Here is a 27175-nt window from a genome sequence, read left to right on the forward strand (position 1 = left end):
CTCAACATTGATGCTTAGCAACTACAGCAGGTTCTTACCTCCTGTCTTGGGGCCTCCCTCCCCCTACGGCGGGACCCTCGCTGCAATCCCAATCGACAGACTATTTATCACAGCATCTGTTTAAGACTCAAGGCAACCACGAACACAAGCAATTGTCAACCGTTCCCACACGTGTCCTCTGACTGTGTGTAAACACTAAATGGGGAGGTGCTTAGTTCTGATAATAAGCAGGAAGTACTGTTCAGTATAGCACACCTTTATAGGTAACTGTAGATCTCACCAAAGTAGGACTTCTAAGTGTGATTTTACCCTGTTTTTCCACAGATGTAAATGCTACAAATACATTTAAAATGTCTGTCTCCATCACACCGAAGCTCTACAGGTAGACACAGCATTTAAATAAAACCATTAACTGTTACGGACTAGAGGTAAACTGTGTCTATTAAACTATTTGGAAGCACAGTATTTTCTCATCCCCGGGGAGGGCAAAGCTGTACAGGGTACGTCAAATTGTTCGCTTATTTTATTCTTGAAATAATGATTCAGTGGATGCCTGCCTACCTTAGAATGTTAAAGAGAACCAAACCTGGGCAGACAGCTGTCAAAAGCTGTCAGAAGGCAGAACAGCAGCTCCAGGCCTGCCTGCGCCCAGCTTACTGAGACACATTCGGAGGTGTGAACAACTGTTTTGGCATTCCCTTTTGTGAAGAGTTCGGAATATTATTCAAAAACTGTGCAACAAATAGAACACGGAGAGCTCAGCTTTTGCACGGAGATGATTTGGATACGCCGATGGGGTCAGACAATATTCACCAGAAAATAACTCATAACGTGCATATGACAAAGAGGTAGAGGTCAGATTGCAGTTATTTCTTTGACATTTCAAAAGGGGGAGGAAAAATACAGGTTTCAGTTGCTACAGGCCACTACACTGACTTCAGTCATATTAAAGTGCTCCAGGTCCTGCCCTGCCTCCTGCTGTTTGCCTGTAGCACGAACTACCCTGATGCTATCTACGTCACCCTCCTCTGAACACTTGCATTGCTCTTGTTATTATGTGGACCCTTATGTAAACATTTTAGACATTTTCAAAAGAACTGTCCATGTATGGATTGTGGGTTTCCTTTTGAGGCTTGTAGACAATGGCTGTGAATACAAACCCCTACAAGGTTCTCTGCAGGTGCCTGAATGAGCTTGCCATTCTCATCTCTTATTACCTCTATAAGTAAATTACTGCACCTGCAGGGTGCAGTTAGGCCATTTGCTTTAATCAAGCAAATAGCCTAACTTTGTGAACACCAGTCATGCAACACGCTGAAGAGATCGTGTGCTGACGATAGAAGTATCACAACATAGTTCTCATCAGATGTTACCACTTTGCTTTTTCAAGCTATGTTAATTTACATCATACACCTGCCACAGGCTCCAGCAGCTGGAACTGGAAGATGGTTTGAGTATATCGCTATCACTAACAGTTACTATCATAATAGTTTCTTTCCAACTGTGTCGTTTCAGGGGTTTTCCTGGTTTAGAGTGGGCCTTTCTGGGTAACAGTAAGCATAAACCTATTTTAACACAAGCCTCAGTATTTCATATACTGTATTTCTGACCATTTAATGATCAAAAACTATTGAAACTGGCATACCAAATACAATAACTATTTAAAAAATATTTTACTAGAATGATTTTCCTTTGGCTCCTGGTAAAAGCTTTGAGGGCTCATAAAATTCCCCTATACAGGAAAAATTTCATAATAATGGATTGGATTTATATAGCGCTTTTCAAGGCACCCAAAGCGCTTTACAATGCCACTATTCATTCACACACTGGTGGAAGCAAGCTACGGTTGTAGCCACGGCTGCCTTGGGGCAGACTGACAGAAGCGAGGCTGCCATAACGCGCCATCGGCCCCTCTGGCCAACGCCAGTAGGCAGTAGGGTAAAGTGTCTTGCCCAAGGACACAACGACCAGGACAGAGAGCCCGGGGATCGAACCGGCGACCTTCCGGTTACAGATACGCTGCCCAACCCCCTGAGCCACGGTCGCCCCTTTTTTTTAGATTTGCCATGTGATAATACAGAGTTTAGTGTGATTAGGGTCAAAATACAAAACACAAAAAATAACTTTTCTGTCTCTGCGTTTAACTTGTGCTAGACTAATAATATGTGCCACGTCTACTGCGCTTCAGCCTAATCTCATCATCACACTCCTGTCCCTCTGCAAGCCTGGGTGATGGCTTATATCGACGCTAGAGTAAAAACAGGACAGCAACCTCTTTGGTGATTTGGAAAAGTGGTGGCAATTGTATTCAATATTTTCATTCAGCAGCCTATTGCAAGTATTTGAGCATGAAACGTCCTCAACTACTGGGCAACCAATCGCAAGGTGACTGCACAGGTCACCTGGTTCGAGGCAACCAATAATAGTTTTTGATATGCTGCAAACCTCCCTAGCATGACTGTAACATAAAGCTCCAGTGTAGATGGCCCCTGGTGACCACGGGTCCATAAGGAAGAATTGTATTACTAATCGAATGGCAAGTGTTTGCTAGAGGTAGCTTACTTTTGCTAGCTGACCAGTTTGACCTAGCAACAGTTTCTGCTGCACCAAAGATCTTGTGATTGCTTTGGTCACGAGCAGATTGCTGCAGTCACCTGTAGTTTGAATAGAAGATACCAACTTGTCTGCAAATACTCACCAACTACTTGCTAAGGAGCAGTGAAACTGAACCAGGTTGGTTGTCAACCTGTTTTTTCTTTTCTTTAAAGGTGAACCATGCAAATACAGGCAATTAGTGACGACCAATAACCTCCAGCAGTCACTCACCAACCACGCAAAAAATACATATTCTTCTGCAAACTAGCTCTAAGCCTGTGTGACAGAAGCCTAAATGTTGGAAAATTACTTTAGCCTTCATTTTGTATCGTCTAATTTAAAGAGTCTATGAATCTAGATGCTTAACTGATTATCTAGTTCAGGGCAGCAGGAGTGCTGCAACCTATCTCAATCTATCTGGGCAAGATCAAGGGTACACCCTGGATTGTCAGTTTATCGCAGCGAAAGCAACTGAGTACCCAACATTCAAAATGTTGAAAGTGACAATATTTAGTTTTTAAGAAAAATACATATGTTTATTTTGAATTGAATTTCAGCAATTATAGCGCAAACAGCTGAAAAGACTGTGAATATTTTGTATTGGGATTTTTCCTCAAGAGTAAAGATGGGAATAGATTCAGACAGTCCAGGTGCTAAACTGATTTGCCAGTAGTCCAGACTTTTCACAATTTCAAAAGCATTTTGAAAAGAAAATTAAAAGGGAGCCTGAAACAGACAGAAAAATCAGAAAACATTTTACTTTTCCCAACTCAACCTATATTGCAGAGACACTAAAAACTCTAGGAGTGGCCAAATCAACAATCCGTAGATTCTTAAAGAGAATGAACTCACTGGCCAACCCACCAACACCATAAGGCCTGAAAGAGCACCAAAGAAAATTAAAGTACATCATGCTGTTTAGAAAAACTGTAATTCAATTCCATTCACATTGATTTTTAAAGTTAAAAGCTATATGGTGGTGTACAAAACAAATATTAATGGACCTAACTGTAGCTATCCAGTTTAAGTCTATTTAATGAGCAGCAAGGACTACTTACGCTGTTATGTTGTTAATTTAATAGCTAAATATATGAGGCAAGACGATTATTAAGAGGTGCATATGGCTGAGTTTGTTAATAATAACCTCAGTGGCAGTCAAGAATCTTGTTTGAGGAGCGCGGGATGAGGTCAGATTATGGCTGCAGGCATCAACAAATTCTGATCCACACAGTGTCCAGACACTGTTAAATCTTATTCACTGAAAGCTTAGCAACCAGCACACACTCAAACAGCACGCCACACTCACTTTATCCGTGCCTCTCACCCAGCTGTTCTTCTTTGCTCTGGCTAGCGTTTGTCTCTGGCTCCACACTACTTCCCGTTGAGACTGTCTCAGGAGTTTCTCCACCTTGCAAGTCTTATGGCAACCCATCGTCCCCTGCCAAATGGAAAAATAGATGTCAAGCAAAGCCTTGCATCAGTCACATTTCATCTCTTGCTTGGTACAAGCAATAACCTACCATGACAGAACAGTTTGCATGCTTCCCCAAGTGCTTGTCATGGTCAGCAGCGACGGATGATGATCTCCAGCATGTTCAGATTATAAATATCTGTATTCAACAGAGTTACATAATAATGGATTTGGATTATTGTTAGTACACACAGACAGAAAAGATGACACAGCTGCCACAGGAAATGCAAAATGCATAAAACTACACCTCTGTAATTGAAAAGTCGAGTTAATATATTTATATGCATTTCCTCTTATTAAATGCACATAGAAAGTGTTAAAGGCTTTAAATATTAACTGTGGAAATCATAAAAAAAATATTAAGCTCAATTTTATTTTAGAGTGTATGCTGCATTAGGCTACAGTTTAAAATTCATGCTTTTCTCAAACTAAAATTGTGATTTACAGCAGCTGTGAACCTTAATGAGACTCCAGACTAAGTACACCCTGAAGTCTAACGGTCATGAGTTACTGCACAGTTTCCACTGTGTCATCTAGACCAGCGTGTTCCAGACCCAGAGTAGACTTATTAGCTGTGGACTTCTCCTTCCCTGACAGCTCCAATTCCAGTTAGACTCTAATATACTGAACGACAGTGCTGTGCAAAAGACTTGAGCCACCTTTGATTTCTTTATTTTTTTCCAGGAAAATGGGAAATAGATGCAGTGATTTATTCAAACATGTGCAAACATACATGGAAATACAATATATAAGACACAAACAAAATTTACATAATTCTAATGAATTTAAAAATCTGTATTTGGCATGAACACCTTTATTCTTCAGCACAGCCTGAACTCTCTAAATACATTAAACAGTCCTCAGGAAGAGTTCGCAGGTTTTGCAGTACATTCAAAGCTCTTCTTTGGGTGTTTCTGCCTTTTTTTTCTGTCCTCTGTCAAGATGATCCCACACTGCTTTAATAATATTGAAGTGCAGGCTCTGGGGAGGCCAATCCATGGCTGATAGTGTTAAATTGTGTGTTTGTCTATCCAGGTATGCTTTTACCACATTGGCAGAGTATTTGGGGCATATTGTATGGTGGATTAAAATCTAACGGTACTATTATACCTCCATAATTCCATTAATTTTGACCACATCCCCAACACCACTGGCTGAAACACAGCCCTAATTGATGACAGCACCTCCACTGTGGCTGTAGACACTCACTGTCACTCACCTGATCTCCTCTGTACATTTTAATGATTTGAACTAAAATTTGGATGAATTACTCCATAAGACCTCTTGCCACTGACTTTGGTTCTTATGTACTTACCTCTGACTTTTCTCCCTGTTTCTTTTCCTTAATAATGGCTTCTTGACAGCAACCCTTCCACTGAGATCATTTCTGATGAGGCTTCACTGAGCAGCAGATGAATCAACTGAAGGGTCAGAAGCATTGCTCAGGTCCTGTGTCAAATTCTTCCTGCATTTTTAACGCTTTCTTAAAGACATGAATTAGAGAAACTGCTCAGCTGCAGTGGATAACTTTTTAGCCTTGCTACTTTAGGTTTCTGTCTTGCACATGTCCAGCTTCCTCAAATATTTTAAGAACACACTGCATCCAGTGCTGAGACATGCCAAGCTGATTGCTCTTTGGGAATCATGTCGCACTCTTTCTTAAATTTGACGTCATACCAACCCACAGAGCTGGAGTCTTCTGGCCACTCTTGCTTAAGCCAAACTCAAAAAGGTTGCAAAAGCGTACGATATGATCCACGACCATAACCTAATATTTACAAATGTGTGCAATGATTTGTAATTTTTGAGGACTGACAAATGCAAAGCAATCAAACCACACGTGAAATCATTTTACAAGTGTACGTACATCCAAACCTGAAATACTGGTCGCTTGCGCGCATTTTTTAAGGTCAGCTCGCGAATCAGATAATTTTACCTTTAGAAAACATTGCTGTGCGTACGAATGTCTAAAACTACACGTAACTTCTCGCTCGCTTGCTCACAAAACCTTAAATACGTGCGAACGAATCGCTCGGTACGAACAGATCAAGTTTGAGACTAATTTAACGGGGCCAACCTCGCACAGATCCACAAATGTGAGCTGCTTTCAGGTCCCAGTGTAAAACTGGGACATTTGAACTTCAAACACTGTACTTTCTCTCCACGCAGATTAGCAAACACAAAGCTACATGCACCAATAGCAAGGGAGGCTGGTGAAAGAAAATGAACCAGTGCTCCAGCCCTGTTGCATTTGACTAGTAGCATTAAGCTAAGTTGTTCTCCATTTGGCATATTGATTTCTATTTTGACTGATATTTCCAGCTTTCACTCATGGCAGAGGTCAAACCTCACTGCTGTTGTTTTCTTTAATCCCCCTGCACTTTCATCACATCCAGTGGCTAGTGAGCTAACACTATAAATAACACTGAAATTAAATGAATTTCAACTGTATTCTCAGCAAAACTGACTGTCCATTTAACAACTCCACTTTATCTCACATACCATCACTTCACATAGGCAGTTGATACAACCTATCACACAACTCTGAATTATTCTGGCTTGTTTATAATCCACTCTTACAAAATGTTGATCTCAACACGCCCCTCAAGCTTCACCTTCATCAAAGTCAAGAAAAGTTTGTCTGGTAGTTGAGGATACTTATTCCAGCCAATCGCTACTCATCGTTACAGATCAGTAGGGACTATGATGTAAGTAATACAAGCACTTAAAATAAATTATTTTATGTGTAAAGTAATACATTTAGCACAGTTGAGGAGACTTGTAAGTATTGCTGTGCCATACTGCAAATTTAGTACAGATACCAAGTAAATACAGGGCCAGTATTGCTGATACCAAGACTTTTGAACTTCGAGCCTATCGCGCTAGTATCAGTCTGATACCAATACCAAGACTGGTATCAATGCTATCGATATTTGATCAGACTCTGCTGGTGAATAACACTGACCACAGCAGAGTAAGAACAGAGTATTACCTTTATTGACAGAAAATTGCAGTAACAGGGCAGTTTAATATATTTCTTTAGCACTCCTGACCAGTGATGGAAGATGATCACCACCTGTGGTGAGTCACTAAGAAGTTTAAATATCTCTTATTTATAGTTCACAAAATGTTCATATTTGTATAATTTCTCTTTCAAACTGACAGATGGCTGCTTACAATTCTCAATCTATTCTGTGGAACGTGGGAGATTTCCCACTAATGACTAACAGTAAACTATTATTCAAAATTTGAAAAGGCACTAACCCAAATAATTAGTCAATGCACAAAATACACTTTGTTATCACTCACCATGCTTTAACATCGACGTATTGCCACAGAAATTACTCATCTGAACCAACTGCTGTGACCAAGTTAAATCACAGCTCTTAATGTCCCCTGATTTGACATGTAGGATGAATACTTGGGGGGGGGAGTCCCAGAGCTCATATTTAAGGACATTCTGTGATATTTCATTCAAAGTACACCTCTGAAAGAGCCTTTGATCTAAGTCAAAGGAGAGAAAAAGAGAGGAAAGGGAAAAAAGACCTTGCCCTCCAGGGACTCACTTCCACTTTCCTAACTAATCTTGTTTGGTTGATTACACAGAAGACAAGTGCTTTGTGCAAAGCACTCATTAGGCCAGAAGTAAACAGCAGCCTCTGTTTCTTTCCGCTTCTTTTAAACAAACTGAACCTCCAAATGTTTGAAGTGTTATTAGAGCAGGCAAAATACCCCTAATTTTGTCTTGAATAGTCAGAGATTTTATTTATTTATTATTTTAAATATCTGGATAGCCCCTGTATATTTAACTAAGAAGTTTTTAAGAAAATAAACAAGGACAGGACTTTTCATTCTGGATTTTTTATTTATTGCATTAGTTAATATCTGTTTTTTCAGTAAAAAATACAAAAATCAAGCAAAAAACAAAAAGGTATCAAAATAAAAATGTGTGTTCCTGAAATATTCTTCCAAGAGTCTTACATTACTGCATGACTCTTTTCACAGCAGTATTTCAGTCATCACACTCAGTAGCTGTGACAAATGCACTTAAGGTTAAGGTTTCATATTAAAATGTCAAGAAGGCACATTTACAGTATAACAGTGGATTCTATGTTACTACATGAAATTCCTAAAGGTCTCCTGAGCTGTAGTAGTTTAACATTCACATCACACAAATAACATTATATATACACAACAGGTGAAAAGGATAAAGCACATACTTGAACATGTAAACACAAAGTATGCCGTCAGTGTACAGAGAAGTGAGCTGGTCACATGTTTTGACACTAAAGCAGCAGTTTGATAAAATTGTGACATGCATCAGCTTACCCAATTCAGGGTACACAGCTGGGACATGGTGCCAAACTAGCACTTGGAGAGAGACAGCCATTCATCTACAGTCAGTTAAACAAACCCCACGTGTGTCTGTGGGAGTACCTAGAGATAACATGTGAACTCCACACAGAAAGGCCCCAGCTAGCTGGTAGACCTGAACCCAGGACCTTCTTTCTGCAAGGCAACAGTGCTAACCAGTGCACCACTGCCTGGGCAGTTGTTGTAGCTTTATTAAATTATGATAAAAGAATGATATGCTCTCAAGTCTGTGTTTAATGTGAAGCAGCAGCTAGCAGCTATCCTAGCCTGGGTAAAAGAAAAAGTGTATATGGCATGTTTATTACTTTAAACATGCAAGTTATACTTAATCCTTTAATCGAACCCTCAACAAGCACCCAAATCATTTCCCAAAATGTCAAACTGTTTCTTCAGCACAAAAAAATCTATTTAACAGCAACATAGAACAACAGTAATCTGCTGTATTGAACAGACGTGCTCTACTTCAGCATAACACAGAGGCCGATGTTGTTGTGTCTATTGTAACTGGTTCTGTGTGTTGACTGTTGCGTCTTTGTTCAGGGCTGATAGCAATTATGATGTTTTACAGTTAAGAAGAATTGATATATTTTTGCAGTCAAAATATAAACCTTGAAACTTTAGAACCACACAAAACAGACTACTGCTGGACCACTACTCTGTGACCTAGAGCAATGTCCCAATCACATCCGATTAGTTACATGCATATAACAAACAATCAAAACTAAAGGCTATTCTGGCACAGTAAAGTACACACAGACTGGAGCTGACCAGTAGCTAGATGAGCTGTGTTTTGAAGGTAGAATAGCAGATATCCTTGAAGTGGTACTTCCCACAATCTTACAACCTACTTCTGTTATGACAAGTATGCCCACCTCTATTCCAGTTTTATTGAATTCAGTCTTCATCCTTAAAACTCATCAAAAATAGGAACAAATTTCAGAGTAATTTCAGGCTCACCAATTTGCAAGACCAATTATGGAACAATTTCAGAATAAAGAATGCTTTAATGTTTCATAAATTTTTTTCAGCTTAAACATTTGATATGTTTTCTGTGTTCTATAGTAATGAAATATGAGGATTTGCTTTTGAATAATTACATTCTGCTTTTATTTTTACATTTTATCCCAACTTAAATTTTAAAAAAATATTTTATTTTATCATCAAATATAAGCACCATGTTTTCACTAAGGCATGAAACTGGCGACTGAGGCCATTAACTCCAAAGGAAAGTGTTAAGGAGCCGAGGAATATTTTCCCCACCAAGATCTGTTGCACTGGACTCTGCTGACCACGGGAAGGAATTCATGCTTCTAATTGGACAGACACGCCCTAACTGCCATAAAACAGTAACAATTAATACTTTAAGATGTTGTCTTTAGTGAGTGATTAAATTGCTAAAAAAGCGAAAAATTAAAATAAAATAAAAAAACATTGAAGAATAGCAGGGGTACTGGGAAGATGAGACAAACAGATCTATATCTATATACACATCTGCTGCTAAGCTTTAGGCTTTGATTATTTTTTCTTTTAATTAAGAAAAGGTATTAATTAACACCAACACTTGTGTCCATCATGTAAATATGCCAGATCTGCTTTTTTCATATGTAGTGAAGTGATGTAAACATTAAAACTTTCTTTTACCGTAAAAATGTATCAATTCCAAATATCAGCTGTCAGTTGGTTGTTATCAGGAGTCATTGTTTTTTTTAAAAATAATAACAATAATGGGGGAAAAGTTCTGCTCAAGACATCCGTCCTGCTGGATAGAGGCTGACAGTCCTATTATGAAGTTTGTAAAAGTTTCATCACTTCTGACTGCTGTGGAACTGCACACGATGGAATTCATTACTCAAAGACTCCGACTATTATGATGAGTAAAAGTATGAAACCTCCACACATGGCAAGGTAGAGAAGCTTCTGTCAAAACAGGAGAAAGGAGTAGTCAGAGGAACTGGCTGCATATGAGAAACCGCAGATCCAGTGAAGCATTCGGCAGATGAACATAATATATAAAATAGATTCATAAATTAAGAGATGGATGTTTGGCTCAAGAAAAGGAAGTTGTGGGTGTGGAAGTGTTGTTACCTCACAGCAGGTCTCATGCAGGGGGTTTGGTTAGTCCGACAGACAGGCCGACAATTAGTGCAATAACAGCAAGCAGGATCAACAGAGCAAAGGCAAGAATAATGTATTTCTGGCAAGTGAAGAGGAAGACGGTGTTATTTAAAGTTCATGAATGAAAAGAAATAATGCTTAGACCACGATCTTATATCAAATTTACCTTTACAAAGATTTATATTTTTTAAATTGCATCAAGAAAGAACCAGAAAGGAGCACATACCCTCCGGGATTTCTTCTGGTACCTGACTGCTTTTTTGGTCTCTTCCTTTGCACGACAAATGTATTCAGCTGCATTAGAGACGTTCTTCTCAATGTTGTTAACCATATCCCCCTGTAAATGAATGCAGATGCTTTTATTTATGGCCGGGATGTCAAACCTATTTCACATCCTGGATCACATACAGGCCACTTTGATCTTAAGCAGTAATTTCTATAGTAGTGGAAAAACAGGAACTTTATGTCCTTTAATTTTGTAAATAGTGAATGACAGTTTGGGGGGGAGGGGGGGTACACCTCCTTGCTGGACAAGTCTTAGTGGCCACAAGCCTTATGTTTTACACCTCTGACTTGATACTGGTATTTGTGCTATGAGCTCCATTCTAATATACCTAGTAGACAATATTAGAAACAAGTTTTAAAAGAAAAATCAACAGATCTGCTTGTGAAAGTTTCCACTCAGATGAGGCTCTTACCTGAGTTTCTACCAGCATTGCCATGTCCATGAACATCGCATGGAGCTCCCTGATGCTCGTCTCCAAGCGCATGATGTCCTGGTGCCGTGACTCTATCTCGTTCACGGCTTGCCGTGTGATTTGGGAATCAGAAATGATCTGAGGGAGAAAGATTTAATACCTTCAAAAATCCAAAATCACCCCATCGGCACACAACCCCAACTGCAAAAAAGATTTACTCATCAGCCACTAGATGGCAGTCGTGGCATTTTACCAAGCAAGCACATTAATGCTGGAGAAACCGTACATCAGAGGTGAAGATGGATGGATTTCCACTTTCTAACATGTCTTCTAGTTCTTCATTGGTGGTCACTCTTCCAGCTAGAATTAAACAAATAAACAAAGAATTCAAAATTGTCTGGCAGTTTTATTTGATTCATAAGTTTTGGCATTCCTAACAAAAGTGACTGTTTTGGACCATGTGTATTTGCTCCCACCCATGAAAGTAATATGCCTTCATTTGATGTCATTATGGAACTGAGGAAGAATCCCTCTGAATATATTTTATTTCTTTTGCCCCATCTCTGCCTGCTGCAGCTGTCAGTGGATTCATGCCAAAGGGTTGCATAAGAGGTACCGAAATCTACAAACCCCACCCCCCAAAAGCTCCTGAAACAATCTCTACAAACAGAGGGCTTTCTTTTACTGCAACCATGCCTCCTGTTGTAAAGTACTCTCCCTGGAGAGAGAGAGACCGCTGTGCAGGTGCTTACTGTATATCACACACCTTTATCGGTGGCTGTTCCTCAGAGAGACACTCAAAGCAAAACACACCACGCGCTCAGCTCATCGCTACACATCAAGGCTTTTACTTGTGAACGGTGTCAGTTATTGGTGTTTGGCGACAGCACAAACTGAGTCTGGTCAAAGACAGGTGAACTACTGTTGCACAGGCCGCTGAGTGCTCTGCTCGTATCCCGGGCAACGCAAACACAGAGAGGCGTCTCCAGTATCAGGCTCGCCCGTCTGCAGAACTAGAGCCTCTCATTAATGCCGGCCGCAGGGACTGGCTCTGGGAGTCAACCCTTTTTTATTTTTTGCTTTTCACTATTGTTACTCACATATACTTAATACAATGGATCTGCCTGTTTGTTACAGGGATACTGAACAGCGAGGACTTAACACAATAAGCAGAAAGCAAATTACAAATCTGGAGTTATAACAAATATGAATCTTATTGTACCTAAACAATCATTTCTATCTGATATAGAATATTTGTTAATGAGACTACGTTATATGTTGCTAATACGGGAACCATTTTTAGTACATTTCTTTCCAAAACACTGGAAATTTATTGTCTGGGCGTTGCAGAAACCCTATGCTATTGCTCTTCTCTGTTTATCAGCACTAAGGCTGGTGTCCAGAGAAGCAGAGAGGAAGCTGGTGCGGTCTGTTTCCTGGATCCTGCCCTAACACAGCTTGAGGGTTTTACTTCTTTTGTCGCCCTTTTAGCACTACTTTTTGAAATTTGTCAAAAGAATTGAAAGTGTAATTAATTTCAAGTCCTGTATGGTCATCCATTGGTAGTTAATGTAGCCCATTATTCCTGGGCTTATTCAGATACAGGAGTACAATTATTTGTCACTCACTTATCTCCAGCTGTCTCTGGATTCTTCCTTTGCTTCTTTCCCTAAAGGACACTTGAGTCTCGTTGTACTGGGTCATGACCTCCACAAACTTCCTGGAGAGCACAGTGTGCTGAGGACAAAAACACAGGGACACAAAGTGATAATGTGCTGCAGGCTTTCCAGACTTCTGCTTATCCAGCTCAGGGTTGCCTATCCCAGCTGTTTTAAGGGGAGCGGCAGAGTAATCTGCCACAGAGGTAACACATATAGAGAAAACCATTCACCCTTATGTTCACACCTGCAGCCCATTTAGAAACAGTCCATCTAACCCAGTGCATTTCTTTGGACTGTGGGAGGCCAGAGTACCCAGACCGGATTTAAATCCAGCTCTCTCTTGCTGTGAGGCAACACGGTTAACAGCTGGACCATCATGTCACCCTGCAAAGTTTTAAGACTTAATACCTTATAATTCAGAAGTACAAGATACAAAGTACACGTTGGAAGTGTTGGAAGGTTATGATACAGTTTTTGCTCTTAAACTAGAGAAATATACCATCAACAAAATACAGAAGTAAAGCTGAGAGCTGGATAGTCAGAAGTTATTTTGTCTGGATTTATTTATAATAAAAACAAAACAGCTTTTATCTGTATGAAGTTCTGCATACAGCTGACAGAGTAGTGCTTGGGTCGTCGTGTGATCAGGTATGTGATAAGTGTGCGTGTGTGAGGAGATCGTGACCTGTGTTTTCTGGATCCTGAAGTCTACGGAGGCCCTGTTAGCAGCATCGTCTTTGGGCATGCTCAGCTCAATGGCTGTGAAAAAAAAAAGTAAAAATGACATTGTTACACAATTTGAAACACATGAAAGAAATGTGGACGACAGCTGAACTCACATTTTAGTTTGGTTCGCACCACATTGGCATTCCCTTTGATATCATTGGTGAGTGCAGCCAGCTGATCCTTTGTTCCTTCGCACACAAACAGGAGATGTGTTAGATTTGAGTTTGTTTAGAAGAAAAGTCGTCATCCAGGTAATCCAAATATTTGATCTGCTCTGATTTCAGCTGGTCACTTGGCAACGACCCCGAGGCAATAATGGAGAGGTTACAAAATAAAGGACAATTTCCACGTCATGGACACTGTTATGAACTACATTAACTGATTCCATGGCAAAGTAAACTGAGTTATCCTGTGACCAGATTTTCCACTCACACAGTAAAGAAGGCTAGACACTGATTTGGATCTAATTAAAGGATCAGTCATAATTTAAAACCATTTGGAATTTGTAGAAATTATTTTTTTAGTAAAACAGCATGTTTAAATCCCTGATTAGGTCCTGAATCTCACAGTAGTTTGTCAGGTTTGATGCAAATTTGAGTGCTACTTCCTTCACAGGTTTCCGGTCTGCCGGCCATTCATCGCAACTAAGGAAGGAAGACATCTGAAGCACGTTGACTCTGTGCCCAAAAAGACTACTTCCATCCATGCATTTCTAAAAATAAACCAATTAAAAAAAACCTAAAGGATGTTAACATCCTAAACGACCCACACTTACTGTCATCTGTGTTGGGTGCCGACAGGATCATGCTGTGGATCTTCCTCAATTCTTCCACTTGTATGGAGATCTTATCGATGACTCCTCTGACTTCTTCCACCTACACCAGCCGATAAATAAGCCAAGAATCCATCAGTGTCCTCAATTATTATTGCTTTTAGTCTTAATACACATTCTGGAAGTCACAGTAGTACACACCCTTCTGAAAAAGCTATCCATGAATCCATCTTGGTTAACTGTAACTGCAACATCCTCTTCTGTTTGTGAAGCGGCCTACGAGGATGAAAATGTGTTTGAGTGACCTTTTTTTTAATGCCGCCAGGCTATTTCATGTCACGATCCACGAAGTTGAAGCTAAAACAAAAACACTTACAGCGGTCAGTTCAGCCAGTCGATCCTTCATCACACCGGTCAGCTCGTCTCCCGCTCAGCTAGTTGTAAAGCATATGCTGGCTCTATCCTGTACATCTCCATGTGGAGAGGAACATTGCCGCGCAGTCGGGTCCAGGTGGCTAATAAAAATAGATTTAGTTTAATCTCTGAGATCCAGGCCCACGAAGTTGTGAGATGCCAGTCGCAGAAATAGGAAGTCAGTGCCACAGGTCGAGCTTTGTTTGATCAAAACTGGGTCCAAGACACAACTCAGAAATAAACCCAGAAAGGGCTGTTCCTGTTTCAACTCTGCCGATATTCCCCGCTCAACAAGTGCATCGGATCCGTAATAGATCCACAGTAATATCCCTCTCCCCGGGATACGCCTCTCTCTCTCTCTCTCTCTCTCTCTCTGTGAGGTCTCTCTCTCTCTCTCTCAGATGACGTTGATGGAGAATCTGGTCCTCCCTTAATCACATTTGAACTTTATGATAAATAAACTAAATGGCTGCAATCATATTTCAAAAGGGCTGAACTTGGTAGAACTATTACACAAATCTGAAACTATTTGAGGTACCATTGTCAGACTTTAATCTTTTGTGGCATTTCTGAGTTTATTGTAAATCGATTTTTTTAATATCAATTTGTTTTCTTTATTTAATTTTTTTTAGACAGCAACAACAGTTTGCGGTTACATGAAAAGGTTTTTTATAAATAATATATAAGCGCTGCTGGATGGCCGCTAAGCTATTATTCACCTGGCCACACAGTGGCGCTGTTTACCCGCGTAAATCGACTTTTGGAGCCTTCGACGGGACTCCTGATGACTTCCCCATATGTGGATGCCATCCAAACTCTAAATGCCCAACTCTCATTACGCATTTCACAAACCGAAATTACCGAGCCAAAAGTCAAACAAGGGCCCACTTCTCATCTGACAACAACATAGGTCTTGTTTTATGTTTCCACTTGGAGTGCTTTGAGTTCTTCTTTAATACTGATCTTATTTACAGAACTTTCATACTTTAGTGTGTGTGTGTGTGTGTGTGTGTGTGTGTGTGTGTGGTTTAACTGTAACTCAATTTGTTTTTAAAAGGGGTTTCTGCTCCTTTCCCACATATCTAGGCATATCTGTGCAACTTCGCAGATAGCACTCAGCGTATTCCTATTATTCCTGGTAAGGTTTTGCATGCTGTTTGTCTAGCTACTCAGTCATCCAGGTTATTGTAGTCTTCAGAGCTTGAAAAGAAACAAAAAAGCTAGACAACGCGACTCTCCACCAGTTGTCGGAAGAAGCTTGCTCGAAACGTCTTTAAAACCGTATGCTATTTACAAATATTTTGAATACAAACTCAGATGTGCATCTGTGGATCACACGGTGCACACCCTGATCTCACTTCCCGTGCAATCTCCAATTACGCACAAGTAACGCCTTTTACGCACAAACTTTACCGCCCCTTCTTAGAAGATCCAAAGAAAATGACTTCACGTTTTGCAATTCCCACGTTCAGTCCAGCAGCAGCCCAACACAGCTCAGCGGAGCTCCTGTACTCATTGAGGCTCCCAGATGCAGGCAGAGAAATTCTAAGAAAACGGCTTTTTAAATTTTCGGATAAATATTAAAGATTACAATTTTCTGGAGTTGGGCTTCAGTTTTTATCATGAAAGGACAACTTCTGAAGTTTTTCGGCCTCATGCCACAACTCTAAATTGAATGCTTTATTGAGTCAGTGCTTCTATTTATTTTCTTTGGGTATTTCTAACCTTGGACAAATGGACTGATCCGAAGTTTTATTTTTATTCTATTGGTACAATGAGCGGTGCTTATTGGATTCATCTTCACCCGTGGAATTAAGTTGTTTCAGAGATTTAATGTTATATTTTGCAGAGACTATGGCATTTTGTTTGCGGATTCGCATTTTTACAGCTTTTGTCTCCTTTATTAAGGTAAACTTAAAAAAGGCACATCATGATGAAAATCACTAGCAATTCCTCCCATGTAGCAGAACGAACTGTGCACTGCAGACTTTATAAGTTATTTTTAATTTCTTAACAGGTTTATGCTCAAGTGGCGCAAGCTCAGAAGCATCCAGGTAGTAAGAAATTTCTGGACTGACAATTTCCCTGTGTTTTCAGTTGCTAGATTAAAAATGAAAAAAGAAATAAATAAATAATTTGTAAGATCCTGTTTTACCATCTGCTAATTTCCATGCCAGAGGATGTTATTGCTTTGTTTACTTCTTCTGCTTAATCAAAATAGTCTGCTGCATAAACAACTTTTTCCAGTTGTTTGCATCATTATTATCATCACTGTCTTTTTAATCCACCCCAAACCCAAAATGTAGTTCTGGGAAAATAAATTCTGATTAATGAGGCAGTGCTTGATTGGATGAAAAGCCCTTTCTGGATGCCTGTTTATGCTTGACTTATTCATCCAGGCCTGGAGGTGTTGGACACGGCCTCGCATTACTGGCCGCTGGATGCAGTGGAAGGAATCCATGAACTGTGGGATCATAATGGAAACAGATCAGGTTATATTAACGGAAGCAACATAAGTATGTGAATATGAAAACACCTGTTCGATTTAAATGTATTTTTACCACCCATCTTCCAGCCAAAGTTATATGATTTTAATTTTAATGCCAGATTTATGAGTGAAATTACAGTCAATTAAAAAAAAATAGGATTTAAAAATGCTGCAGTACATCGTTTACAAAAATCTATAGTTTGGAGATGACATTTGCCTAATTTTTAATTAAATATCATTTGCAGCAGTGTTGTAGATTCCTCATTCAGTGAAAGATTAAAGTTAAAGAGGGATCGGGTATAGACTTGGGCATGATGTGTGAAGTCACACTGAGTTTTCTTTGACCACTGCCACCTCGCACGCTGGTCACCATCACTCTGTCTCATACCTGTGCATCACGTCCCTCCCATTGCTTTCCTTTCACTGTTCTGTCTTCTGTGTTTTTGTCCGTATTGGTGTGAATCACTTTTTTTTTTGTCTCTGTTGTTTTTGTCCAGCTATCAGAATCCACAACCACACTGTGCTCCCTTCTTCCCATAATTCTTCCTATGTGTACAATGACTCTGCCTACACTAACATTTCTGCAATACTAGGTGAGGATCCATCACTTTTCCTCTCACTGAAAATCATTTGTGCATCACCCACTGCCTTCTGTTGTTCCCTCTGTATTGCCACACGGTTGAGCTGAGCCCTCCACACTTTTCTCCCCATTCAGTCTTCGGTTCTTGCAGACTGAAATGAGGACTTCTTGGTATGTTGATGATAAGGGATTGTTCTTTAACATTAAATAAACCTGAAGTCAAGTAGGAGACTTATTGACTGGCTTCTGACATGAGATGCAAGTAAAGCTGCAAAATCTTTATGTTCATCATGCAAAACAGCGTGTGGTTAGATGACCATAAAGTCACTTAAACGGTTACAACACCTTCCTGTTTTTAAATGAAATTTTTCCTCTAAATTGTGCTTTTCCCAGACATTGTTGAAGGAATGGTCAACAAGGGCATCTTTCTGAATGGAGATAACGGTGGCACCTTTCTTCACTTTGGAAACTACCAGAACACGTGCATTAGTGACCCTAATTTATGTGGTCCTGAGGGTGAGTGCACTGCACTTAATCTATAATTGAACAAGTTATCGTTTAGCTTGTAAAACTGTTCAGTTACTGTACTGACGGCTGCTGGGTTTTCATCATCCCCTAGGCATTACCTTCTCCTTTTTTTGGAAAAACCACGAGTCAGCCTCCCGCTTTGCTGTCGCTTCTGGAGGAAAAGTTATCTCCAATGGCTTCTCAGTCTACACAAACCCTTTAGGAGGATATGTGGAGTTTTACACTCGTAGCAACAAGCACAGATGGCGGGCCAACATCGACGTTCCAGGTACGCTTAATACATTTCCTTTCACATAGTTACATTTCCCACAAGGAATCTATTTTGGTCTTGAACACACCATAAACTAATGGTTATATAATTGCATTCATGACTTTGTTAACTGAGACCAGATGTAACTACGGACAGTTGATTTGGCAAAGATGGGGGTAGATTTCTCAAATCTTTTGCTGTAGCACTAAACATACAATTTTTTGGAGATGGCAGACAACATGTGCAAAATGATGTTCGGTGTTTAGTTTTGGTGTCAAGTTAGATGAGATATGAAACACAATAAAAGTCAGAGTGTGACCAATATTTTGAATTAATTTCTGAAAATGAAATTACTTTCTTTTCTTTTTTTTCATGAGATGGGCTGATACTGTAAACAGTTGACAAAATGAAATAAACCATGTGAGATTCAACATTACGTGAAACTTTTACCAATCGCTATTCTCTTCTCAAATGACTTGTGTCATCCTTGTTTTTCCTGCAGTTACTCAAGGTCTTGGTCGTAACTCAATTTTGATGCTAGTGTTCGGTTATAAAGATCCAAACGTCATCTGGTTCTCATACAATGACATGTTGAGCCTTGGGGACATAATGTCAAAATATGTCACTTCTCTTTCTTCTGATTTGGGAGAAAAGGTTTTTGTGGGTGAATGAGTAAGACTCCAGGGCCTGTGTGACCCAGTGTGTGATTGTAAGGTGAAAGTTAATAATATAAAAATGTACATTTAGAAGTGAATGAGAGACTTGCAAGCTGAGCTTGGTCTTTGGTACATCCAGTACTGCTTATATTGCAACCACAAATGACACAAATGGTTTTGGCTGTCTGGCATGTGTGACGGGGAAGGCATTGTCTTTTGGGACTTCTCTATTGTTTATTAATTTCTCTGTTCTTGTGATGCACAATTCATTGTAAATATTGGCTGGAGTTTTTGGTTTGTGCAAACCATAAAATCTAGCATCTGGAACTGAAGGAGTAATAAATTACTAAATCAGTCAAAAGATTAAGCTCGATTAATTAATGGAAAAATCAAACATTTTGGTTGACAGAGTTAATTCAATTCAGTTCTGCTTTATTTATAAAGTGCCAAATCACAACAACAGTCGCCTCAAGGCGCTTAATGTTAGTTGAGTTTTGGTTCTTCGCATAAGACAGCGCCAACAGCTGGTCAAAATGTAAAATTGTGTAGTGTTCTTGCTATTCTAACTATTCTTGCTAAACTAACCCAGCATCTTTCTGAACTTAATAGGCTATCTCACAAAAGCCATGTATCTATGTTCAGCCTCACATAGCTGTTAGCACGGCTAGGAACTTGTGTTTAAGACACACACAAATTCTATTCAGTTCAAGCCAATATTGTTTTTATATTCTCGGGTAGTAGAACAGGTCACCTACAATCTGGAAGGCTTGCGGGTCGATCCCTGGCTGCTCTCCGATGCATCCATGAGTTCAAATTTGCAAAGCACCTGGTGACAGCGGGAATGAAAAACTCCCTTTTAACAGGAAGAAAGCTTGAGCAGAACCAGGTGCAATGAGGGACAGCTATCTGCCGTGACTGGTTTGGGATGAGGGGAGGGAGACGGGCAAAAAGACACAATTTAAAAAACAAATATTAAATTTAAAAAGCTAGAACCAGCAAATATCAGTGTGAGTTTCATTTGATGAAAGCTACTGTGCATTGGCATTGACGTGCATTGAGTACACGTCATCGTTTACTTTCTGGGTTAAACCAAGCATGAAACATGGTGTCTGCAATATCAGTCGCTTTAAAAAGGCGACCAATGACTGAGAACATTTGCAACACCACACACTCAGTGTATTTTCCCGCTAAACGTATTCACACATGAAAAGCTACAATACCTAAAACATTATAAAGAAATCCCAACAATCAGGTAACCCCCTGTGAGCAAGCACTTGGCAACAATGGGAAAGAAAAAACTTCCTTTAAACAGGAAGAAAGCTCTGGCAGAATCAGACTCAGGGAGGGGTGGATTCAATTCTTCAACAATTGAGCGTTTCTTTCATTTTATGTTTACGTTATTAGGGCCATACTGGACCCACATCCTCTTTACATGGACTAAGAAAGATGGCCTGAAGGTCTACATCAATGCGACCCTAACTGCTGAGAACAAAAACGGAAGCATCTCAGAGGAAACCTATGGAGACCCCTACCCTGACCTCGTCATTGGAACTGCCAACAATAAGGGATATAGTCACTATGTAACAGGAGCCTTTGATGAATTCGTCATCTGGGAAAGGGCCCTTTCACCTGAGAACATCTCACTCTACTACAATGCAACTATAGGTAGGACCTGTCTACTATTAAAAAAAACCTCCTGACATTTTTGAAGATGCTGATTTATTAAAATGCTTCCTCCCTTTTGGCTTTTCTCTGAGGAAATCATGGGTTAAAAAGCAATTTCCATCTTTATCCATGCTACATTCCATCCACAGAATTCATGCTTAACAGAAGCACATCAAACCATGCAAATATAGCCTGCCTCACTGTCAAATGGCTCTTCTTGCAGAAACCATTTTCATGACCTTCAAGTGCCATGGCTTCCATAGTTTTGCCTTATAAGTATTTATAAGAGTGCAAAGACCTGAGTTGAGATGCAGGGGCCAATCATTTTAATATAATGTGACAAGTTACAACACGCTAGGACACAACACCCAGAAGCTTTTCTGTTTTTGTTCAGTAGAGAGCCATAAAAGGACACAAAATGGCATTTACGAGAATGTAGAAAAAAATGAACATTCTGCTTTGTGGCGCTTTATATTGTAAGGTAAAAACTTACAATATGAAAACAGAGAAAACCACAACAATGAGCTTTGGCAACATTGGGAAGGAAAACCTCCCTTTTAACGGGAAGAAACCTCTAGCAGAATCAGCTGGGGGTGAGGGGAGGAAGACAGGATAGACTTTCTGTGGAAGAGAGCAAGAGATTAATAATAACTATATTACAGTATATAGTTATGATTATATTTTCTAATATAAGATATGAGAAAATTTCATTTTAATCTGAAAAATATTCGGCACTTAATGAAATGTACCTTTTTAGCTGAACGGTTAAAGCGTTTTTGGTTGCAGATAAGTCTTACCGATCAGTAAAGTTGAACTCCTCTTGTGTATGGTGTTGATATATAAAGACTGCTACAGAGAAATATTTTGTGGTCACGATAAAGCCAGAGAGTCTTGATTTCTTTATTACCCGACAAGAAGAGCCTGACTGTTGTGGTTACAGAGAAATATTTTTACCTCTGCAGAACATGCATATAAAATGCTGTATTGAACTAAAGAAGAGCTGACTAATATGTCTAATGTACATCCATATATGGTGTTTTTCTGGTAGCGGCTTAGAGCCGTTTTTATTAAATGACAGCAAATATATAAAATGTGTTTGAGCCCAGTACAGAAATTAGTGGCAGAGTATTATGTGGTGGAGTATCCCACTTTTGCGGAGGCTGTAAAATACCTCCTCTCATGACCGGGCATTACACTCACACTGTAAGCTTGAAGGTGATAAAATCCAGCCACACTACTGCAGCCTGACCCAGCTGCATTCAACAAAGGACCTAAAAAAAAAGTCACAAAAAGGCAAGGTTAGACTAAACCATGATTAAAGAGAGGGGTGATGCTAAGCTATACCCTGTCCTGTTTCAACCCTTTGTATTGTCTTTTCTAGCTTGGGACATGGTTTCTAAAACAACACCTAGAATCTCCAAGGAAGTGATCTCAACTACGCCAATGGCCGTAAGTGTCTCAGGGTTTCTTTGAACAATAAAAGCCTAGTAGAGGGGACAGTAGAGGAGGGTCTCGCCACAGAATACCAGTGAGAACTAAAGCCCTATAAAATTGGTTTTATATCATTAAACAAATTAGATTATTTTTGTAACAGAGAATGACTGAGCACTCAGTATCTTGTTAGCTGTACAGAAGGTAATTTTAGCTCCTTGTTAGCAAAATACATTTGTTAGCTACTCACAGTTTGAAACCCCAAGAGCTACAAATCCATGGGCTTCAGTTAGCATGCTAAATGTTAAAGTTCATGATAACACAATTAGAAAAATGCTGTATGTCTTTTTGGAAGGACTGCCAGGAGAAAGCCTCTTCTCTTAAAAAAAGAAAAAAAAATCATGGCGGCTTGTCTTTGGTTTGCAAAGCTGCAAACTAATCATAAGACTTCTGGAACAGTATCCTTTAGATAGATAAGATAAACGTGGAGTTGTTTGGGCAAAAATGCCCAGCGAGACGTTTGGCAAAAACCAAAGCATATCAGCACAAACACCTCATACCAATTGGCAAACACAGTGTTGGAGGGGTGATGATTTGTGCTTGTTTTGCAGCCAAAGGACCGGAGTGCCTTGCAATTTTTTAGTTGACCATGAACTTCTCTGTATACCAAAGTGTTCTAGAGTCAAATTTGAGGCTAACTGTTCGACAGAAGCTTTACCCGAAATGGATCGTGCAACAGGATTACAAGCACAGCAGCAAATGTACAACAGAATGGCTGAAAAGAAAAGATTGACAAATACTGTACAACGGTAATTTCTCAGTTTTGGTATAGATTAGGATTAATTTATTGGATGTTAAAAATATAGTACTCTTACAATGTGTGGCTGATGAAACCCCATCTCTGTACCTCAACATCATTGGGAACTATTACCAGAGCGTCTTTGAGCCAAAACACATATGAAAGTCAATAAAGAAGTAACAATGAAGGACTTTTAGTTGAATGCACACTAAGCGTTTATTTCCTGTTGAGGCATTGTTTCCTTTTAAAGACAAATGGAAAGAAGCAAATAGATAACACATGTGAATAGAAGCAACCTTTTTATCGAAAGGCTTTGTTTGTAGGAAACAAATAAAGAAATAGAAGATGGTAGGCAGAGTCAGTCAACAGTGCACACTACAGCACACTCCTTGTTGGGCACTAATCTGAAAAAGACCAATGCTGAAACTCTGGTCCAAAGAGTTTTCTCCAAATTCAAGCTATCAAGTCACTAAACATCCTGTGTATACTGGAACTCGCTGCTCCTGGCAGTAAACTTCATTTGATGCCCGATGTGCTGTCTCCCCAGAGAGCCGCTGATATGAGTCCCCCTGTCATCAGCAGTCTCCAGGAGGAGCTCCGACCCACAGACTTCTTGCCAGTGCAGAGTTTCCTGAAGACGCTGCCCAATGGAACCATTTCTCGTGATACTGCGAACAACCTCACACAGGTCTTGGAGCACAGTCCAAAACACATGTTGCTGTTGCAAAACCAATTCATACACACAGATACAATACCCACCCATGCGCATATGATGCAACAATTCTATGATGTTCATTTTCTTCCATCCAGGGTTTGCTCAAAAGTGTGGAAGAAGTGCTGTCTTTTCCTGGACTGACAGAGGTAAATGGGTTCACTCTGTAGTTGTGCAGTGTCCAAACATGACGAAATGTAACGTATGCAATGTGGCGAATACGTTAATGTAACACACCGAGGATATCTGGATGTTTAAAACTGCGTAACTGACTATAAAGATTTTTGCTTCCTCCACTGTGCAATTGTTATGGCCAAATCACAAACACAAGAGAGCGGTTTCAGTACACTGGGTGTTCAGAACAACCTTGCTTGTTTTTGTAAGAGCAAGCTGAAACAGATGTTCACATCAAACTTGGACAGTAGATACAGTGTAGAGTGAGTTTGAGCCAACCGAATTATCAAGTTTTTGTCAGGTTTTTTGTCAGGTTTACAGTGTAACTCTAGACGGTGACACTATCACCTGTTTTTATACTGTGAGCAGTACTCTCCGTGACAAACAACAAAATCAGAAACAGTGAATCAGTTGTCAACTTTTTCTCGTTGGGTCATTGTTCTCTAGCAGCAGTCCACCCCTGTGGTCAGCGGACTGGTCAAGACAGTGGACAGAGTGATGGAACATGTAGTGACTAACCTGGAGGACAGCCCAAACTCTCTCATCTCCCTGGATGGAACATCTTTTGTTGCAGGTCAGTAAAGTGTCAGGTTCTCCATAAAGTAAGTCATTGTTTGTAGCTTTTGCGGACTCCAAGCCTCAAGTTGACATCATTAGTTTTGTAATCACGTCAGGCCAACATTTGTTCAGAGAAGCACAAGTTAAGCTTCTCCACTTTTCCTCTCCTGAGTTTTTTCCTCATTTTTTATTACTGTCTCTCTCCCAAGGGGTCGTTTGATGTTTGTGATTCCCCCCTGACAATGCAAATCGGTCTTGTTACTTGCTTGTCACTTTGTTTTTCTCAACAGTTCTCCCTTTTCTTAACCTCTGACCTCCGCAGATTACTCTCTGATGAAACTCCCACAGAATTTTGAGCTGTCACATTACCGCTTCCCCACAGAAGGCAAGAGCTACATCTCTGTGCCTGGAGAGGCGTTTGCAATGGAGTGTAAGTACTAGCATTACAGCCTCTGCATGTTCACTGATAGGTGCTCATCGACGTGCAAGGAGGAACTTTCGGAGGATTCTTTGCGTAGACAGACCAGTAGCTGGGTTTGAGTGTGAATACCTCACATTAGCCGTGCACTGATTCTGCCAAGAGAAAATTGTCCAGCTGGGAGACTCTTGTTACCGGATGGTAATTTATTATCGTAAGATTTAGGACTACTAACATGGCATACAGTTAAGGACAGGAGTGCCATGAGAGCTTTTGTGTGGCTTTATGGTGTACTGTAGAAACCCAGCTATGACTTTAATGTTGGCAGTTACCCTTTTATTCAGAACAGAAAGAATGAGAGAGAGCGCACTTTTTCTCCACTTTCCTCCACCGTTAAAAGGAATGGATCCACGTAGTGGTGCAAGGGAGAGCAGTAATTACAGTGGGCATTAAAACTCTGTTTGTTTGATTTTGTGTTTAGGTCAGATTCCCTTGGCTCCACCTGGCTCTCGCATGCACCGAGTTGCCATACAGAACGAACTCTTAATAATTCGTTAAAGGGCTATTATCAGAAGTGGAATACATGTTATTGCTTAACACATTAGAGCCAGGAACAAATTAACTCTGAATACCTGGCTGCCCATAGTGCTCCAAGGACAGATTTTATATTCTAATTAAGAACAGAAAATGCTGCATATTTTGCGTTTTGTTTTTTCTTGTTCTCTCGCTCTTCTGTAGGAGAGTTGTACAAGTGTACTGGCCCAGTCTCTGCTGAGGCTCACTGGGATGCATTCTGTTGTAATATATATATATGTATTCCACTACAGATTACAGAATACATGGCCCAAAATGTAGTTTGAAGCATATTCTTAACTTGATGTGAGTAACATATTCTGATGCTGTGTGAATTATTACTATTACTGAAGGCTACTTGCCGCCGAGCTAACATTGTTAGCTAGCGTTACCTGAGTTCATAGAGCACAGACTGTAGACTTGATGGATAGCATTAACAACCTGCTAGCTGCAAACGATCACATGCAGTTCTGAAAACAATACCAGCTAGATTTTTAAATCTTAATATAAAATGAGTAACATTAGGGTGGACTTTAGGTAAGGCTGCACTTTTTGCAGTGATCTCGCATAGAAAACTCTTTCTGTATCAGTAATATGTTTTCTTTTTGTCTGCTTTCAAAACTGCACACGATTATTTGCAGCTAGCAGGCTGTAATGCAGCTTTCAGTAATAGTAATACATCACACAGCAATCGCAGATACTGAAGTGCCACATAACCCAGGTAGCTACTACAACTAAAACAAGATAGCTGCAGTAGGCTAACCTTAGTTTTTAAAAAAGAACTTACTCCCAGATGTTTCTTTAGGTTGGAGTCTTTTGAAGATGAGAGCAGCTTGGTTGCTGACAAACAGAGTTTGCATTGCGCAGTCAGATTGATTTCCGGTCAGAGCCTCTTATTGCGTTTTTTGTTTGGGTTTCCACTGGCGTGAAATTACCAAAATTAGAGAGGAGATAGAGAGGAGATAGCCTAACATATGAACAGAAAAAGACCACCGTGTAATCCATTGATTTTAACAAAGTAACTGTATTTCCAATTATCACCTATTTAAGCAGTAACTGTAACGGAATACCGTTACTCATATTTTGTATTTTAAATACGTAACGCCGGTACATGTATTCCCCAACACTGGATGGATTATATATTTATTAACAGTCTTCTGTTGCGTATCCATATTGTTTGACATCTGCTTTTGTTGTTCTAGAGCAGTTCCCAAGTGAAAGGCCTTTGAAAGGAGGAACAGGGCCATTAAGCATTTCCTCCAATTTCATTGTTTATCTTAAAGTATTAAGGTGGGACCGAGCTGAACGATAGGTCAAGTCAGGGGTGGGGGAGCAGACCCCCAGCTCTCCTGGTGAAGTCATTTAGACATTTCACAAGCTTTCCAACATCCACATGGGTTTGCGGCAGTCTTGCTTTTCACCCCGGTGCGAGTATAGGACTGTCCCATTAGCCCGCCGGTGCCACCACACTGTAGCAAGCCAATGTTAATTAACTTGCCTTCTTTGTGAGTGTTTTA

The 27175-nt window shown here is 40.0% G+C and overlaps 3 protein-coding genes across 9 annotated transcripts in view; 1 reads left to right on the forward strand and 2 right to left on the reverse strand.

The window, feature by feature from the left end:
• rimbp2b (RIMS binding protein 2b) overlaps positions 1-5905 on the reverse strand; it is a 103550-nt gene extending 97645 nt beyond the window's left edge. The window contains exons 1-3 of the mRNA XM_042222800.1: positions 5382-5905; positions 4116-4205; positions 3902-4033 (exon numbers count right to left, since the gene is read on the reverse strand). Of these exons, the coding sequence (XP_042078734.1) occupies positions 3902-4033; positions 4116-4118 (135 nt within the window). The 5' untranslated portion in view covers positions 4119-4205; positions 5382-5905. The remainder of the gene's footprint in view (positions 1-3901; positions 4034-4115; positions 4206-5381) is intronic.
• Positions 5906-7953: 2048 nt separating this feature from the next.
• stx2b (syntaxin 2b) lies at positions 7954-26645 on the reverse strand. Of its 4 annotated transcripts, XM_005926952.3 has the most exons (13): positions 26446-26645; positions 22194-22264; positions 14789-14927; positions 14614-14688; positions 14416-14515; positions 13754-13828; positions 13600-13673; positions 12882-12990; positions 11540-11613; positions 11254-11391; positions 10782-10892; positions 10526-10634; positions 7954-10357 (listed from the first exon to the last, which is right to left on the reverse strand). In XM_005926952.3, the coding sequence occupies exons 3-12, from the start codon at positions 14816-14818 to the stop codon at positions 10539-10541; spliced, it is 882 nt and encodes a 293-aa protein (XP_005927014.1). In that variant the 5' UTR covers positions 14819-14927; positions 22194-22264; positions 26446-26645; the 3' UTR covers positions 7954-10357; positions 10526-10538. The 4 variants fall into 4 exon arrangements, with proteins under 4 accessions (XP_005927014.1, XP_005927016.1, XP_005927019.1 ...); XM_005926954.3 differs by lacking the exon at positions 22194-22264; XM_005926957.2 differs by lacking the exons at positions 10526-10634; positions 22194-22264; positions 26446-26645 and having other exon boundaries at positions 7955-10354; positions 14789-15137.
• adgrd1 (adhesion G protein-coupled receptor D1) overlaps positions 16283-27175 on the forward strand; it is a 32663-nt gene continuing 21770 nt past the window's right edge. Inside the window, exons 1-12 of one of the 4 annotated variants that reach the window (XM_005926948.3) lie at positions 16283-16734; positions 16844-16880; positions 17226-17342; positions 17812-17907; positions 18288-18410; positions 18514-18690; positions 20733-20993; positions 22375-22442; positions 23771-23911; positions 24034-24084; positions 24557-24683; positions 24990-25097. In XM_005926948.3, the coding sequence (XP_005927010.1) occupies positions 16660-16734; positions 16844-16880; positions 17226-17342; positions 17812-17907; positions 18288-18410; positions 18514-18690; positions 20733-20993; positions 22375-22442; positions 23771-23911; positions 24034-24084; positions 24557-24683; positions 24990-25097 (1381 nt within the window). In that variant the 5' untranslated portion in view covers positions 16283-16659. The remainder of the gene's footprint in view (positions 16735-16843; positions 16881-17225; positions 17343-17811; positions 17908-18287; positions 18411-18513; positions 18691-20732; positions 20994-22374; positions 22443-23770; positions 23912-24033; positions 24085-24556; positions 24684-24989; positions 25098-27175) is intronic. The other 3 variants (XM_005926949.3, XM_014335072.2, XM_005926951.3) reach the window with 3 other exon arrangements.

This window comes from Haplochromis burtoni, unplaced genomic scaffold, assembly GCF_018398535.1.
Source record: "Haplochromis burtoni strain Fernald_Lab_line unplaced genomic scaffold, NCSU_Asbu1 Contig_95, whole genome shotgun sequence".
NCBI lineage: Eukaryota > Metazoa > Chordata > Actinopteri > Cichliformes > Cichlidae > Haplochromis > Haplochromis burtoni.